The 18,508-nt window shown below is 35.0% G+C and overlaps 2 protein-coding genes across 3 annotated transcripts in view; both read left to right on the top strand.

Annotated features, from left to right (window-relative positions):
* LOC118744709 (bifunctional methylenetetrahydrofolate dehydrogenase/cyclohydrolase, mitochondrial) overlaps positions 1-12,521 on the top strand; it is a 29,470-nt gene extending 16,949 nt beyond the window's left edge. The window contains exons 2-3 of one of the 2 annotated variants that reach the window (XM_036477922.1): positions 7,408-8,195; positions 11,916-12,521. In XM_036477922.1, the coding sequence (XP_036333815.1) occupies positions 7,408-8,195; positions 11,916-12,058 (931 nt within the window). In that variant the 3' untranslated portion in view covers positions 12,059-12,521. The remainder of the gene's footprint in view (positions 1-7,407; positions 8,196-11,915) is intronic. The other variant, XM_036477931.1, reaches the window with a different exon arrangement.
* Positions 12,522-16,642: 4,121 nt separating this feature from the next.
* The window catches only part of LOC118744719 (acylphosphatase-2), a gene marked incomplete in the record, with an annotated part of 12,169 nt that continues 10,303 nt past the window's right edge, over positions 16,643-18,508 (top strand). Inside the window, 4 exon segments of the mRNA XM_036477945.1 lie at positions 16,643-16,887; positions 16,947-16,963; positions 17,034-17,143; positions 17,196-18,508. Of these exon segments, the coding sequence (XP_036333838.1) occupies positions 16,707-16,887; positions 16,947-16,963; positions 17,034-17,143; positions 17,196-17,310 (423 nt within the window).

Genomic DNA, 18,508 nt, shown 5'->3' with positions numbered 1-18,508 from the left:
TTTTTTTGCAAATAATTTTTGCGAAAATTCGATTCCATTAAATGCAACTGTTTTTTTTGTTCGAGAATTTTTCGATTAACTTGATGTATGTCTTCATTTGTCAATTGTATTGAAAACTTAGGATTTTGATGGCTTTTTTTTAAACCATTCATATATACATAAATATCTCTTCCATCTTCGTTACGCCACGTTTTATATCATGTTTTGCTTATGTGTTTTAAATTTCAGCAAATAATTTTTATACAGAGAATTTTATCTAATTTAAATCATATAACTATGTATGTATGGTCTGTTAATTGCTGGTACTTTTTCTGCTAATTTAGTACATTTTTGTTGGCCATTTGGAACAAAATTATAAAACTCATTTATCATCCCTGCGCTGATTACTGGGCCTGACACAGGATGAATCAATACTTTGAGAATCAAACCAATTTACTAAGAAAGAAAGTTGCAACAATTTTCTCTTTTTTTCAATTTAAATTTTTTATCTTTTTTGTATTTCACATGGCACGCTTTGATGTAGAAGAAAAAAAAAATCAAAACAGTTTTTGACACTTTCGATGCCAGAAGCAACAACAAAATACAGTCAAATGTTGTTTTTGCTCAAATGCTCTAAACCTGTTTGATAGGCCTGGAATTAAACAAAAAATGTGATATCATTCATATGAAGAAAGTAATATTCACAAAATATTTTTACTTATGAAAAGTCTAACAAAATATACGGAAAGCATCGTCTTTAATAACTTGGCAGCACTGTATAGTTTTCGACGATTTTGGTCGTTTACTTATTTCATTACGACAATAGACAATGCTACTGTTGTCGAGTCGTACAATTTAGCCCAATTTACGACCTACGCAATGAGGCTGATTAATCCCGGTCCCCAGCCAGGCTGAACATCAGCACGGGTCGTCTAACACCTTGTTCCAACCCAGACCCTTTTTCAAGAGGTTGGCTTCTCCGTTACCTCCATAGGCTATGATCGAAAACTATTTCCATATGTTGAGGAGCTTGAGCACATGGCACTGATTTCTGATCTCCGCCGGACACCGTTCTGACATCGTACAGAACCTAAAAAATGGGGTGCCCATTACCAGTCGGCGCCCTCGTGGAATATTCAGCCGGAGGATGTTCGCGTTTTTTAAATTTTGCACTTCAATAAGGCAAAAAATGTGTTTCTTTTTATATCTCTTTTGACTTAACCGCCGCAATTGCGAGCTGTAGCCTTTTTTGGTGACGGCAAAAAGGGCGTAAGCGACAAAATCACCTGTTTCATTAAAGATGGGCAAATAAATCCACCAGTATAATATACCTAACATCAATCTTAACTTGCTCATTAACCTACACATTAGTATCTACAGTAATTACAGTGTTAATAAGAAAAAAATGCCTACTGAAAAATTTACTTTTTGTCGCTTACGCCTTTTTGACGGTTAGGGCTCGATATAAAAAGTAAACATGTAATTGAATGCACAAGTATTTCAATAATTTTTGTTTTCTGAAATAGCAGCTATAACTTCTACCAAAATGTAAATTAATGTTGTTTTTGCACAAAATTTGCATTAAAAAACGGTCTCAAGCTCAATAAAATTGTTGAACTTTTGTTTTTTGTAATACGTTTTGCTTTTTGAAATAGATACACAATAAACATTGGGCTTGGTTAACAATTCGAAAATGATAGGAAAACTAACATTTTTTCAAGTCTCACCTTCGATAACGAATGTGAAATAGGTTAGTATTCGATTCGAGAACTAGGCCATTCTCCAGCAAAACGGAACCTTCGTTATACAATGAATTTTTCCTTCGTTATAAATTTGAAATCCAGCCCATTATCGAATTGGAATTTTAATGAGAGAGAGAGTGATTGTATTAAGCTGATGCCACATAAAATTTTTGCTTCGCTTTACGTGACAGATTCGCTTTAACAGATAAGATGAATTGTATGAAAATGCACAAAGCACGACACATAGATCATTGAAGCTGGAGCGCGAAGCGAAAAGATGGCCAACTCCCATCTTTTTGTGCGCTTTGACAATCAGCCGGTTTAATATTTATTTTGTTTCGTCCAAATTCGAGTATTTATGCAGAAACATAAAACTAAATTACATTGCTGATAATTTTAAAGCAAAGTATGTAAAATCCACAGCAATTTTGACGAGTAAAAACGCAGTGCAAAATGGATTTCTTGGCGTTCATTGTGGCATACCTTTTGCGTCTGGCGCTTTGCTGGCTAAGCTATAAATGTCACGCAAAGCTACAAAGTTTTATCTGGCATCAGCTTTATATTTCCATTCGAAAATGAGCTGGATTCCACTTCCTCTCTTGTTACTATGGTTTTATTTTTTTTTTCGAACCCATCTCGAATGTATTTACAATACACTATGAACGTTGGAGAACAAAGGTTGGTTATGAGCAAAATGTATTCAACAAAGTGTGATTGATTTTGACATTGCTCTCATAAGAAACAGGCTATAATGTCAAATTGAAATGAATTGTTAACCCATTTGAAAATATTTTTTTTTAAAATTTGAATTTGTTTAAAAAAAATTACACAGAAATTTTTCAAGCAACAAATTTTCTTAATAAACGTGAAATTGTTAAGATATAAACCGCCGAGGAGAGCAAGTAAGCACATTTATAGTTTGGTAATAAGTAAATATGCTCGTTCGACTTTTCTTAAATATTTAATGTAAGGAAACCAAGATGAAACGGAGCAAAACTTTTGAACGGTGCGCTGTATGCAATAAAAGTCAGGACACGAAAATAGAGCGATGTTTGAAACCACCTAGTTGCGAGTTAAGACGGCAGCGATGTAATGTTGTACTACGTGATTCATCTCGCGTTTTTGAAAACCACTTCAAGGAAAGTGATTTCATTTGTTGTCCGTCCGAGTCAAGCACTTTCAAACGAGCTCATTTATACCCAAACTATTTCGCATAAAAAAAATTTAATTTCAAAATTGTTAGAGTTAAGCTCTCATATAAAATTGGAAACAAATGTAAAATCATACTTCTATAAGTGTCGAATAATGTTTAGGATACAAAATTTAAATATGAAAATAAACGCACAAAAGCATAAAACTTGGGCAATTAAAAACAAGAAAATTGCTAAAACGATTTTATAAACAATTTTTATTTTATTTTATTGACAAAATATATATATATTCCAGGTAATGTAAGTAAAACAAAACTATAATCAAAATAAGAGCCTTGGTATCAGTGCTGACAAGATACATGCATCACTAAGGGTTAATTCGTTTGTTTATACTTTTTGACATTATAGTACCTTAAAAGAGAGCCGCACTGAGTTGTCAATCACACCTTGTTTAATACACCTTGGTTATGAGTTCGTTCTCAGTTCGATATTCATATTGGATATCGAAGGTAATTTTCGAACGTTCGCCAAATTGTGTATAGGGTAAGTAGATCAAAAAATTTGGTTGTATTTTTTCAATTCGGTTGTTTTTTTCTTATTTTAACAAGTGGCAAACGTGCTTGAACTACACCTACATATATATGTATGGCTAGTCAAACGTTAAACTATTGTTTGGGAGCCAAATGAAAAGCTCCATTAAAGGGAAAGGGCCCATCCGACTTAGGCTACATTTATTTTAAATAGTATTAGCCATCAAGGGAAATCAGATGAAATTAATATTATTACATTAAACGAGCAATTCTTGTATATATATATATCCGTAGCGTTCTCGGAAACGGCTCTAACGATTTTGACGAAATTTTATACACAGATAATATTGTGGATTCTAAGGTTATCGTATAAGGTTGCCACCTATTCCAAATAAGTTAGAAATTAATGAAAACATCATAATATGGGTATCAAATGGAAAATATTTTGAAGATCCCTAATTCAAAAATATTTTTAATAGGGTTGCCACTTATTTTGAATCGAATATTTATTTAAATTTTTTTTAGAAAAAAGGTAGAATATTACTATTCATGGGTACCAAGAGAAGGTTCTTAAACAATGCTTTCCCTATATACAAAATAATATCCCTTACGATAATAGTACAAGGTTGCCACTTATTTTGAATTCAATACAATTTATTTAAAATATCGCAATATGGATATCAAATGAAAGGTATTGTTGAGAACTTTGGTCGGAAAATATTTGCCATCAGGGTTGCCATGCTTCTATGCAACCAAATTTTCATTTTGTTAATTTCAATCGGCATTTTTTTACACTGTACAAATACGCTCAAGATATGTGCCATTGAGTCCAGCGTATTTCGGAATAGTGTGACCACCTAAATTATGGAGTAAGAAATTTACCTAATATACCTTGTTTATACCTACGCAAGAACCGCGTAGCAAGGCGCTCACAAACACAATGGAAGGACCAACTGCAGAAGGACCTGTCCACACTTGGGATGAACACCTGGCGCAAATCCGCAAAGGAGAGAGGCAACTGGCCAAATAAGATACCTATTTAAAGTTCAAACCTTTATTTGTAGGCAAAGAAGCATATTAATCGGGGAATCTACTGCATATTACATTGTCTAACTCTGCTAACCATACGAAACAAAATCCAACGATTATAAGCACGTTGAATCCAGAACTATAATAACCGAACTATGAGGTAGTAGAGATGAGTCCCTGGAAAACTTAACAGGCAATGAATTTAACACTTTTGCCTATGGAGATAAGCTACTCTTCTCTAGTCTACGTGGTGGCCTGTAATGAAGACAATATTGCCTTTAGATGGCAGACAGCCCTAAAACTGAATTAGAAATGGTGCTCTGAAAAGGGTATGTCAACAAACCCACTTAAGTCCACCCTCGTTACCTTCATGAAAAGAACAATGGTCAATTTGAATTAATCCCCACCGGAAATTTCGTAGATTGAATTATCTCAAACGGCGAAGTATATAGGGATAACCCCGAACAAAAGACTCAACTGGAAGTCATATCATCGTTGCCAATAATGTCTTGTCAGAGACTAAATGGTAAATAAAACTTGGGGGAATACCCCTAACTGTCGGTTTGGCTATCCAATACAGTGATCATACCGATTATTATGTATTCAGCACAGTCCTGGAAGCCAAAAGTCAAGCACCAATTGGTCTGTGTAGCCATTACAAGATCCATGTATACGTACCTGTCCCACGAAAGAACCGGTAATCTCACAGATATACCACCTCTAGCCATACTAATTCGCAACGAGGCTTTGCTGGAGCGCTTTACTATAGAGCAACATAGTAAGCATCCCATCATCAAGCGCACAGACAAAATGCTACCGAAATTATCCCTACATGGTAATTATTCCTGAAAGGGACAATTCCTGAGAGAGAGAGAGTAAGTCTGGTATATTGATGAATGTATGATCTAGGATGACAATGCTAGGCCCCGTGTTAGACGGCATTAAAAAAACTGGACTCTTACGAAACAATTTTAATAGTTTAATCCATATAAAAATATATTTCGGTAAAGTTTTTAAATTTTAATACACTTTTTGGTACACAAAGAATTTGGAAGTGGCAACCGTGGCGAGCAGGGGAACCACATTTCCCACTCATTACGTACCACGAGCCTGAAAGAACAACTGGTATGATAAGGAATGCTGTAGAGAAAAAGATGCGCCGGCTACAGACACACGGTGTGAGCGGACGCAACGGGAGCTATCTGGGAGCTAAAGAGGGAAGCGATACGTATTTTACGAAAAACGCCAGAAAATTTTACCAAAAATTTTAGCGACTTGCAGAAGGTTTCAAGACCAGGCCCCGGCGACCCTATGAGCGATGTCCACAACGTATCGCAATAATTTAGGAAACACGTGTCCATCATATTTAATGGTAGCAGCACTGAAATCATTGGAGAATATGAACTGGAGCCCCCAGTTGATGATGATGACAGAGATGTTCCACCGTCTGACTATGACGAAGTGCGAATACCAATTTCGCCCCTGAAAAGCAAAAAAGCTGTTGGTCCTGGCGACCTGCATGCTGCGCTATTCAAGTGCGGCGGAGAGAAGTCTGATCATTCATTCATCATCTTTTATGCAGAATATCGATGGCTGAGTGGAAGATCGACGTATCTCGGCAGCCAGTTCGAAAACGCCCTATCTCAGAATTTGGTTGAAGAATGCCCTCTCTCAGCCGCCGGTTCAAAAATGCCCTCTCCCAGCTTATGTTCAATGTTTTTTCGTTTGAGATAGGGCGTTTTTTTAACCGAGTTGTGAGATAGTGCGTTATTCAACCAAATTCGGGTTTTCAATAAAATTATGAAATAGGGGGGATTTTCAATCAAATTCTAAAATAGGGCGTTCTTGAAAAGTTTTCTGAGATAGGGCGTTTTTGAACTGGCTGCCGAGATAGATCTATATTCCACTCAGCCATCGATATTGTCAGATGAACGCATTTCCGATGACTGGAAATTAAGCCTGGTCAGTCTAATCCAAAACGAAGAGAAACAACTGAGCTTAGGTGGTTACAGCGCTTATCAAGGAGAAGAAGTGTAACCTGTTAAACAGATTTTTGTTTCCTCTCTTTGTTGAGTTCTCCCCTCCAAATGGTAAATAGTCCACTACTGACAGTATCAACATAACCTACGAAAGTAGCCCTTTTCTCATAAATCGAACGCAATGCAACACAAAATATGGTGGCAAGATGTATTACTTGTACTCTTTAATAGCAGTATCTAAGCCGAACCTAGCCAAAAATGCCAAGGCTTATGTGAATTTAAGATTTAAGAAAAATTTATTAATTCATTTGGCAGCAAGAAAAAAAATCATTTCGTCATCAAAACAAAATTGCAATATTTTGCTATCAACTTTTTTTGAGAATGTGTTCTAATTTGGGTAACAGTAATTCCACTTTAGACTTTACGTCTCACGCTCATCGAATTTTTAATTGCACAAAACATTAAGTAGACTTTAACTGCTGATTGTTTACTACATTATGGCTTTTTACAAAAGGAGCCAATACTGGTTTGAGCAGCGCTTGTTTAGTTTCATCCTTATTGGACTACGATCATTTACGTACGTTATTACTCTATGTGATTCATTCTTCATATCCACTGCGCTTCCAAAATAGCTCGATTTCGATGAAGTTCCCCATCTTACGAGTGTCTTTTCCTATCCATCTATTTCCAAATGGTTAAATACGGTTCGCCGCTGATGGATGTTTAGTTGCCCAGCGATGTTACAGCTCCTTCATGATGATCTTTCTTAAATATTTGCATTCGTATACTTATTCTGTGATTGGTCGGCCATATCGTTTTACACTTTTAACAACGAAATTTTCAGCAGGAATACGTGGGAACCTTCTTGAGCAGCTATTTCTGTCACAGTCCCCTCCCCATAAGCAATAGAGAAATTTTTATTAAGCGATTTTAGTTGTTAGATACGTTATTATTTTAAGAATTTGATTTAAAAATGAAATACACCCTCTCTTTACAGTCACGAGGCACAAATCATCGATGGTAAGGCAATAGCTGAAAAGATTAAAACAGAGCTCAAGGAAAAAATTGCTGAATTTGTCGCACAGGGAAATCGCTCACCTACGCTTACGGCTATTTTGGTAGGCAACGATCCAGCAAGTCAGACATATGTGAAAAATAAGATGATAGCCGCCAAAACTGTTGGGATTGTAAGCAACACGATTCAACTACCCGAAACTACATCCCAGGAAGAGCTCTTAAACTGTATAAAAAAATTGAACAACGATGCAGAAGTCGATGGAATTTTAGTGCAATTACCTGTGCCGAATCACATCAACGAACGTATTATTTGTAATGCAGTGGCGTCATCGAAAGATGTCGATGGCTTCAATGAGGTCAACATTGGCCGTTTGGCGCTCGACATGAACACTATCATACCAGCTACACCGTTAGGCGTGTACGAGCTATTGCGACGCACTGAAATACCTACGATTGGTAAGAATGTTGTTGTCATTGGACGTTCCAAGAATGTTGGCATGCCAACAGCGATGCTACTGCACACAGATGGCCATCATGAATTGAAAGGTATGGATGCCACTGTAACTATTTGTCACCGCAATACACCACCAGATCAATTGAAGAAACACTGTCAAGGGGCAGATATAATAATAACAGCTGTTGGTAAACCGGGACTTGTACAAATGGATATGGTTAAGCCTGGTGCGTGCGTCATCGATATTGGTATAACACGTATAGCCGCAAAAGAGCCGGGTAAAACTAAGCTTGTTGGCGATGTAGATTTTGAAGGTGGGTTATGGATGCATATACACATACACAAGTACATATTTACAGCCCAATTCTGTGCAACAAACAGATCATTTTATTAAAATTTTGTATATACATACATATCCTCGCTTGTCGCGCAATACCTCGTATCCACCAAATGCAATGCCACATACGAGGTGACACAGAAAAAATTTATTTTCGTTAGCGTCTGGTGAATAATTATAGTAAATAGCTCGTATTTAGTAGCTTCAGTTAGAAAACCATTCAAACGTTTTGAAGAAAATAAGTTTGTGCAGTTGTAATTTTTAGCGATTGCACAAGAACCAATGAAGCGATTTTGAAGAAAAAAGCGGCGTTTCAAAGATAACATTCCAAACCTATAGATTCATTTTTGTAAGGGCTCAGTTCAGTTTCTGTCGTAGAAACAACGGTAAATATTGGCTTATTTTGGGGTCTATTTTGAGCCCTTAATGCGCTCGAGCAACTAAGATTTTGCAGATATAACTTTCATTTTCGGAATATGAGTTCTCTAGAGCAGTAGTGGTCGGCAGGCCTTAGCTCACTGAGCGCTTTCTGAGCACATGTGTGTTTCACACGTACATACATATACGAAGAGCGGCAGCTGAGCAGTGCATTTAATGCACACAGTCTCAGTTTTGAATCGTTTGAATGTGTTAGAATGCCGACCCCTGCTTTGGAGCAATAGAAATATTATTGTGTATAAATTTTAAATAAATTCGACAAAAATTTAGCTTTTTAAGACCAAGAATTGTTGAAACAAGTAAGAGCAGCGCTGTCTTCGGCTATGCCGAAGGCTTCATACCTTTCATGAACATCTGCAAATTTTACTTTGACAGATCACTGCTTTTGAATACGTCTGCATACATCGATAGAAGAGTTACATACTTATATAAAAAATCGCATCTAAACAATGAGAGGTATGGAAGATATACTTTATATGGCACCAATCTAAGTGATTTTCACTGCTATGTGATCGGTATGTAAACCGGTAACACAATTTATTGGGTTTAGTTTCCTACATAAAGGAGATATATGGCAAAAACTGGTATCTGAACAATCAGTGCTATAGGAGATAAAGCTTATACAGCATAGATTTTGATGATTTTCTCAGTAGACTTTGTATTATTAATTATAAAATATCTTACGAAATTTATCGGTTTTAGCTGTTCAAATAAAGGAGTTTTACCGTAAAATCCCATATCTGAACAATCAGATGTATGGAAGATATATGTTGTAGTCATCCGATCCTTGTTATATTCACTGTAAGTATTCTGTAAATAATGAGTGAAAGTGGTGCGAAATTTCATGTTCCTAGCTGCATAAATGGAGGAGTTATGATAAAAGACCTCATATCTGAACAATCAGTTGTATGGGGTCTGCAGGTTATAGTGACCCGATCTTTGTTATTTTCACTGTAAGTCTTCTGTTGATAATGAGTGAAAACGGCGCGAAACTTCATGGTCCTAGCTACATAAATGGATGAATTATAACGAAAAATCTCATATCTGAACAATCAGTTGTATGGGAGCTATAGGTTATAGTTACCCGATCTTTTTAATTTTCACTGTAAGTTTTCTGTTGATAATTATTGAAAACAGTGCGAAATTTCATGTTCCTAGCGATATAAATGGAGGAGTTATAACGAAAAATTTTATATCTGAACAATCAGTTGTATGGGGGCTATAGGTTATAGTGACCCGATCTTTGTAATTTTCACTGTAAGTATTCTGTTGACAATGGGTGCAAGTACTGCAAAATTTCATGTTCGTAGCTGCATAAATGGAGAAGTTATAACGAAAAATCTCATATCTGAACAATCAGGTGTATGGGAGCTATATGTTATAGTGGTCCGATTCTTCCGGTTCCGACAAATGATTAATACATTATAAAAATACACCCACATACCAAATTTGATACGGATATCTCGAAAACTGAGAGACTAGATTGCATACAAACAGACAGACAGACGGACAGACGGACAGACGGACAGACGGACAGACGGACAGACGGACATGGTTAAATCAACTCAGCTCGACGTTCTGATCATATAAGTATACATTTTAATGGGTCTATCTCTTTTTGTTCTGGTACTTACAAACATCGGACCAAAGTTATAATACCATTTCATGCTCATGAAAGGTATAAAAATCAACTAAAACCTTTTATTACCAAAATGCTCGTAAAATGCTCGAATGATTTTGTTTTTGTTTTCTTTAGTAAAAAATTCAAGTTTTTTCCTTTCGTTTGGTATTAGTTGATATCTTCTAATTATGTCTATTTGTTTCAAATATATGTATGGGCATAAATGATTTTCCATACAAAATGTCTTCGTCATCATTTTGCAAACACGTGCATGTGCCGGAAGTGAGAGGAGGCAGGGGACAAAAAATATGTATGGCGTAGCTCCAGGGAAATATTTATAACTTAATCGTATGTACATAAAGTACAAAACTGCGTATCAAGAAAATGCAAAACCTGGTATGTGAGGTTGCCAAGATTTTTTAGGATAGCGTAAAGCTACTCCTATTTAAAAACGGTTCTCTCTTTTATCACTAAATATCTCTTCTTCTTACATAATGGAGTTTTTTATGAATAAAAATAGTTTCCTTTTTTTTTTTTGAAAAAATCTCTTAAATGACAAAACGGTCTAAGCTTAAAAAATTTGCATAAAAATATTTCCAGAAAAAAAAAATTCAACGGAATCGTAATAATGAGATTTTTGATGCTATTTTTTTAACTTTTTTCAAAGAAAAACTTGAATAACTGAACTTAAACTCTTCCGATTTAGACTTCTGAGGTAGCATTGGAAAGGTATTTTCTCACCTTTTTTTCTTTGCGAATAAAATCATTCAATTTAATTTGTTTTTATTTTTTAGTATTTGCAAAAAAAAAAGAAAAACAAATGGGACACGAATGACTTTGTTGGACATAAAAATACCTTTCTACTGAGATCCCATAAGTCTAAATCATAGTTTTGGCTCAGTTATTCAAGCTTTTGGAAACCAATTTTTTAAAAAGGTAAAAAAAATAGCATCAAAATCTCCTTATTACGATTCCGTTGAAAAGATTTTTAAATATTTTTATGCACATTTTTTAAGATTAATCTGTTTTGTCACATTTTGTCATATTTTTTGGAGGTATTTTCAAATCGGTCGAGCTACGTAAATCTTAATACTTTTCCGAAATAATTTGGTGGACGTCTTAAAATATAATACATTTTGTAAACCCGGTGGAAAAACCGCCACTTTTTTTGCTGATTCAGTCTAATGTACATAAGTAAGTGAATAAATTCTTGAATGATTATTTGCCTTGTAATGTTATTTTTTTAAGTTTTTCTTTTGTTATTATAAAAGTTTATCAGAAACATTTGTTCTTGAATGAATTTATATTCAGGTAGTTGTTTTTTAGGAATCGGCATCGGCCGATTCTTTGCCCTCCGGCCAATTAATCGGCACCGGCATCGCCAAAAAATTGGGAATCAGTCGGACTCTAGGTGCATTTCAGAAAATATAGAGGAAACTCGTTCTGGTTTTTTGGCTATCACACAGTGAAAATGATATTGACAAATGATTATAAATTGAATTGTTTTTTGGAGACCATACAAGCAGAAACAACTTAGAATTAATAATATTTTCTTGCAAATAATTGTTCAAGATAACACAGAGTTGGGTAGTTATTTATAAATTTATGTAATAGACTTTTTAATTTTCATACTTGCAGAAGTTCGTAAAGTGGCAGGCCACATAACACCGGTGCCTGGCGGCGTTGGACCCATGACAGTGGCCATGTTAATGAGTAACACTTTCATGGTTGCGAAGGCACTTGCGAAGGCGGGACAAGTTAATGGCTTCAGCAGCGATTAAAACATACACTCTACATATTCTTTTTTAAATCATAGACTTTACTACCATAGTATTTTTCTTCTAAATATTTTATATATATTTAACCATAACGTATTGTTCAACCTTTGTAAAATAGAAGCTAATTCTATATCAGAAACATAATTTTGTTAAAAATTTTATGAGGCACTGTAAGTTATTTAAGTATCTACATGCAGGACTAATCCTTTGACACTAAGTACAACGCAAATTTGAGTATGAAAATTTTATAACGTAAACAAATGTTACCTAAAATTAAAAGAATGTTTAATTTTATCACAAAATCGCAGTTTTTATATGCTGTTTCAACCAAATTGTTTTGAAAGTGGTTGTCTTCGACTATATACATGCATTTGGTAAAATGAATCATCCTGGCTCCTTCTGAAAAGATATTTGTCATACTATAGTTAAATTTTAATCTTTATATATAGAATTAATTGCTGTTAGTGTGTGACCTCATAACACACGAACGCCTCAACGAATTTGTTTCATTTGCACAGTGGTACCGTAGTAGGTCATTCGAAAAAAATATTGATGTGTCTTTTTGACACCATATCTTGTCTAATTACTAACAAACAGTCACTCCAACTGGGAATACAAAAAACAAATAATGTTTTTACGCTAAAGCTCCATTTCATCCGTTTTTTATCAAAAATATTTAGTTTTAAAATTTTTTTTGATATGGAGCTGAAAGCTGAAGGTATGTGGAATATTGCAAGAAAGTATAAAAAAATGCCTTTTCCGAAAAATGCGACCCCGAAAACCCCCCGAGTAACGAGTTTCAATCCATTAAAACGTTCAGAAGCATCAAAATCAACTTGGTAAACTTCAACGTCGTTTTTCTCGAAATCTTTTTTTCTGAGCGTAGGTCCCTTTTAACTTTACGTGTCACATAAGTATATGTGGTATAAAAGTTACAAACAAATACTTCAACCAACAAATATTTAATTTATTAATTTCAAATTTGATTATATTTAAGATACGCGCAGATGTTAAACAATTTTTGAAATATGTTTGTCCGAACTTCGAAGGCTAACTTCGGAGGCTACCTTCGAAAAACTGAGAAACTACTCTTTGAAGTGAAACTTATTTTGCGGCGGTTGGTTGTTTGGGAGTAAATTGGCAAATTCAACGGAAATTGCACACAGAAATGGTGCAACGGAAAGGGTTGGGGCTGAAACAAGTGCTTCTTGTGTGTATGCATATGGTATTAATTTAACAAAAATTTGCTAATGAAAGGTTAAAGAATACCCTTAAAAAAAGACCAGTACAAGAGTGAAAGTAAACATAGATAAAGAAAAGGATAAAGGCAAAGGTAAAAATAAAAACAAAAACAAGGATGCGTAGAGATAAAGGCAAAAATGGGGACCAAGGTAAACTTAAACCCTTTACTTATATATTTATATAAGGGCAATATGTAGATGAAGAAAGTGATTAACATAAAAGTAAAACCAAAGATGAGGATGAGGATACCGATAAAAGTAAAGATGAAGATAGGGGAAGAAAGGTAAAAAAATAAAGGTAATTAAAGAGGAAAGGATATAGAGAGAGACACATGGGAACTATTTTGGGATTTTAGAGATTTTCGAAAATAATCGATATTTTTATCGGTTTTATTTTCGATATTTTTATCGATTTTGTTATCGAAATTTTTATCGCTATAAATTTTTCTATAATAACTTTATACAAAATTTTGTTTTAATTTTTGAAAACAGAAACGTTGTTTTCAAAGTATCAAGGAACTTTAACTACTTCCCCATAAACATTTTGGCGAACGTTCGAAAACTACCCTCAATATCCAATATGCATATCGAGGTTTTCCAACGTTCAGAGTAAATTTGAAATACACTCGAAATAGGTTCGAAAAACAAAACTAAAACCATAGTAAAAAGAGAGAAAGTGAAATCCAGCTCATTCTCGAATGCAAATATAAGGACAATCGCATTCTTGACGTTTCCAAACAATTTTATTTTTACATTTACTCACAAACTTACACACACATTTTCATTTTCAATCTCAAGCAACAACAATTTCGAACAATTTCATTTTTTTTTCACATTTATATGATTTTAAAATGTTGGCAAACTTCAAAAAAAATCATGGCCGACAAATTTAGAGAACGGTTATACCTTGCTATATTTTTATCGTGGTTTTATTCATGATAAAAAAATAGGAAGGTAGAACCGCTGAGAGGAATTTTTCAAATTCTTGGCGTTTGCAAGCAATTTAATTTTAAAATTTTACACACACATTCTCATTTTCAATCTCAAACAACAACAAATTTGAACAATTCCTTTTTTTACTCTCAATTTTATACGATTTTAAAATGTTAGCAAACTTCAAAAAAAAATCATGGCCAACGCATTGAGAGAACGGTTTTACCTTACTATGCTTTTATCATGGTTTTACTATGGGCGGATGATAAATTTTCGGGTGCATTTTTTTCTGGCGAAACTCAGGATAAGGCAGATTGTTATTGTGATCTTCCTCCGAAATTACGTAAAAGAATCGACGTGTGCACAGTTCATTTCATTTTATAAAACTTAGCAAAAAATGAGATCTTTACGAATTATTTGAAATTTCTCAACAATTCAGAATGCTCTGAAAAAATGGTTTGCAGGGTTTGTGCGAAAACAATTCTCTGTTGGAAGCGAGATAAAAATTAAGCAAAAAGATGTAGGTCGATGTGGTTTTGGAGAAAATATTAGTGGTGTTCTCTAAATTATATATATAATTATATAGATAATTTTGCATTTCGCATGTACCTATATTTTTATCCGCTGCTTTATATGAACGATCAAAAAAGAATGGACGAATTCCGCCCTTCTTCTTCGGCAACACAGAAGGTGAAGTCTACCTAGTAAGGGTTATAATCCCTAAGCGCGGCCAAAGGCACAAGCAAACGCAACTGGTAGAGAACCTCCCCAAATGCTCTTCCGATTCTGAAAATGAAGTCAGTCAGGTCGGCCCGATAGTCAGAAACGATTTTCTTTTACAAGTTTGGACCACCTCTTGTTATTTATTAATTTTAATTTTTTTTCCATAAAAATAGGGTGCATGCTACAACGAAAACCATGTAACTCAGCGTTTCAGAGTACAACTCCACAACAAGCTTTTCGGGCGGTCGGCGCTTTTCAGGCTTTCCGCAATAGCTGAATTGTGTAGCTGAAAGCCTGAAAAGCGCGGAAGGACTGAAAAGCTTGCTCTGGAGTTGTAGGTACTCTTAGCATGCGTTCATCTGGCCATAAGAGTTAATGCAAGCACCTTATTAACTCCTCGCCACCGTATTTGAATAGCTTAGCTGGCAAGCTGTCAGCTCCAGCAGCTTTTTGTTTTTCAGCCGCGTTATTGCTATTCGTACCTCGTCATGGTCAAGCGGAGGAACATCGACTCCGTCCACTTTTTATGTAAATTGAGATTTTGATGCAGTAAGATAGCATAACTGAAAATACATCATTGCCAAAAAAGAAAATTACCGTAATGTCGTTTTTACTTGTTGTTATGCATTGGTACGCAAATGTGCTAAGTCCAAAAAAATCAAAAAAATATATATACACGTCTGTCCGTGTACACGATAACTCGAGATATCTCAACGCCGCGATCCAGATTTAAAATTTTTTAGAAATTTTGCGATATGGATCACGATCCATCAATACTGCATGCTACACCGTCAATAAATATCGCGATACTTGGATCACGTCTATAAATACTGACCGTGTGACAGGGCCCATAGAATGGGCCGACAATGATGTTTTTTGTTTCACTTGGACAGACCAAAAACTATATTTGGGATATTTAGAATAACCTTTCAAAGCTTCTGAAAAATTCATATTGATACAGAATGAAAATTAGATTTGTATGGAATTTTGAAAGCGTTAAATCAGACTGCAAAAATGTTGCTCAAAACCTGAAGATTATGAAAGGTTAATTTTTTGCATAACTAGCTTTTCTATGACCTACACGTTTTGACCAAAACTTTGAACTACCGTCCTTCCTTGAGCGCGAAGTCCAGTTGCTCTGTATATATTCCGAAATAATTTTTTTTGTTGATTTTGTTTATGTTTGTCCTTAAATATAAAAAATTATTAAAGTTAACAAGAGTTTTCCTAGAAATATACTAACGTTTTATACTAATTCTTAACTTCTTCGATGCAAAATTTACTGTCGAATGGTGTTTCGAAAGATTTTACTCGAACGTCTGCTCGATATCGAATTTGGTGATGCCAAATTTCGATAGCTTCTACCCGATCACGAATGCGGTGATGCCAAAACAGAAAATTTCGAAACATATTGCTCGATCACGAGAGCCGTGATTCGGCCTCAGGAATAGGCATGTATCCGAGAGATGCTATTCGCACAAATCTAATCCTCCTCACTCACTTGTTATGGTAGTGCGAATCGAATTAGATCCGTGCGGGTGGTATCCATCGAATACTGTAATAGGCATGATTAAAAGCACGTTCAATTTCATTTTATCATAAAAGGGTTAAAGTACTATTTCCCGCAGTTGGTTACTACAAAATAATCGATGTAGAACTGAAACCCTGTCAGTTGTTAGCTCAAGACTTAACAGCTGATTTTGTTTTATTTTTGGTTTAGTTGTCATAAAAACAATAAATTTACCATTGTTGTTATGGCAGCTTATAAAAGTTTTGCCTTCAATAAAATACTTTTCATAAATATATTTATATGTGTTATATCTTTTCCTGAAACGGCTGAATCTGTAAAAGGAGACGCATTTTCTTTTAAAGAAGTCGAAATGGCAGCAAAAAGGATCTACGGTGTAGATTTTGAAGTCTTTGGAAGAGTACAAGGTAATTATGACGCCAAATATAAGTATGTAGATAATAATGCAATTTTTTGTTTTCGAAAGGGGTCTTTTTCAGGAAGGTTAGTAAAATTCATTTATACCCTTTATTAGATTACTATGAAATGTTTAATATGTATTTAATACCAACAGCACACAGAAAAGCAGGCTAAAGTGTTTGGACTTCGTGGATGGTGCATGAATACTTCCCACGGCACCGTGCGCGGCAAACTGGAGGGAGACCAAGATAAAATCAACGAAATGTGAGCATTTCCTCATTTATTCCAATTTTCTAAAACATTTGTCCCCTACTAGGAAATATTGGTTGGAAAACAAAGGTAGTCCCACATCTCGCATTGACAAGGCGGTTTTCTCTGAGATTAAAGAGATTCCTGACTACTCCTACAAAGGGTTCACCATTAAACGTTAAAAGAATGGCAGATACCGCTGCATGAATTTCAGTAAACAAAAATTATTGGCAAGTTTTAAAATCATTAAATTACTGCATTCAAAAACAAATACATTTGACAATCAACATTTTTGGATGCAACCCTGAAAGTTGGTAAAGCAGTGTAAATTGAGTAGGAGCATGACTCTGGCACATTTCGGGGTGTAATCATTGCACGCAGTGAATTTAAATTAGAAAATTGTGAAAAATTTAATTAGTAAATGCAAAATTCAGAAAAGGACATAATCTGAAGCATTTACGAAGGAAGTGCATAGAAATAGGCAAGTACATATTTTACTGAAGGCATAAAGCAGTGCAAAGTGCGTGTTATTTCACCGACGATGCAAGTGATGCCATACCTCGAGTTGAAAATGTCGTGAATTTGTTGCAATGCTTCGCTACTAGATTTCCAATCATAGAGTTTGAATTAAAAAATAAATATATTTAAATATTGGTTTTTGAGAAATTAATGGAATTATAACCAGGTGCTGTTTTATTGTTAAATTTAGTACTGCCTTTTAAAAACGCCTTATTTGTGGCATCTCCAAACTTCCCAATACGACTCAATGCAGTAGAACGGGAAAGTGAATGCAGTCTTGTTTTAAGTGGGAACAGGAAGGCAGATATTTATTCGTTACTTCGGCAACGAGTACGCGCATTGTGTGCGATAGCAAAGAAGTAAATGGGAAAAACGAGTACAGCTACCATTAATACAGTGTGACTGAGATACACGTCGGTTTAGTAGTGGCTGTGTTCGTTCGAATTCGGATGTGCAGAGCAAAGAAAAAAGTGTATTTCACAGTGAATAAAAATTTTTTGAAAAAAAAATCGCAGAATAAGAAAATTCACTATCGTGGCCGCCATTGTTTTGTTGCGCACAGTATGAAAACGGTTGTAGTGTTTGGTATTCGCGGAGTGCGGTGTGAGAAAAGTGAAAATTTTTAAGAAATTTAAAATTCGCATTATTCAAAGCAAGCGGAAAAAGATTTTGCTGGGAAAAAAGTTTTTTCACTATTCCGGAGTGCTTTTTATGCATGTAGTGGCTCGTGCTGCTAATGTAAATCCACAGTGGCCGCCACACTCGTTCAGCTCGCCTCTAATTAAATCTAGAAGGGAACAAGACAAAAAAAAATAAATAAAGGCGGCCATAGCTAAAAATTGAATTTGAAATTGCTGTGTG

The sequence above is a fragment of the Rhagoletis pomonella genome, unplaced genomic scaffold (genome assembly GCF_013731165.1).
Source record: "Rhagoletis pomonella isolate Grant_MI unplaced genomic scaffold, Rhpom_1.0 Rhpom_scaffold_00001, whole genome shotgun sequence".
NCBI classification, from domain to species: domain Eukaryota; kingdom Metazoa; phylum Arthropoda; class Insecta; order Diptera; family Tephritidae; genus Rhagoletis; species Rhagoletis pomonella.
The sequence above is the reverse complement of the archived record's forward strand: the minus strand, read 5'-3'. Positions and strand labels throughout refer to the sequence as shown.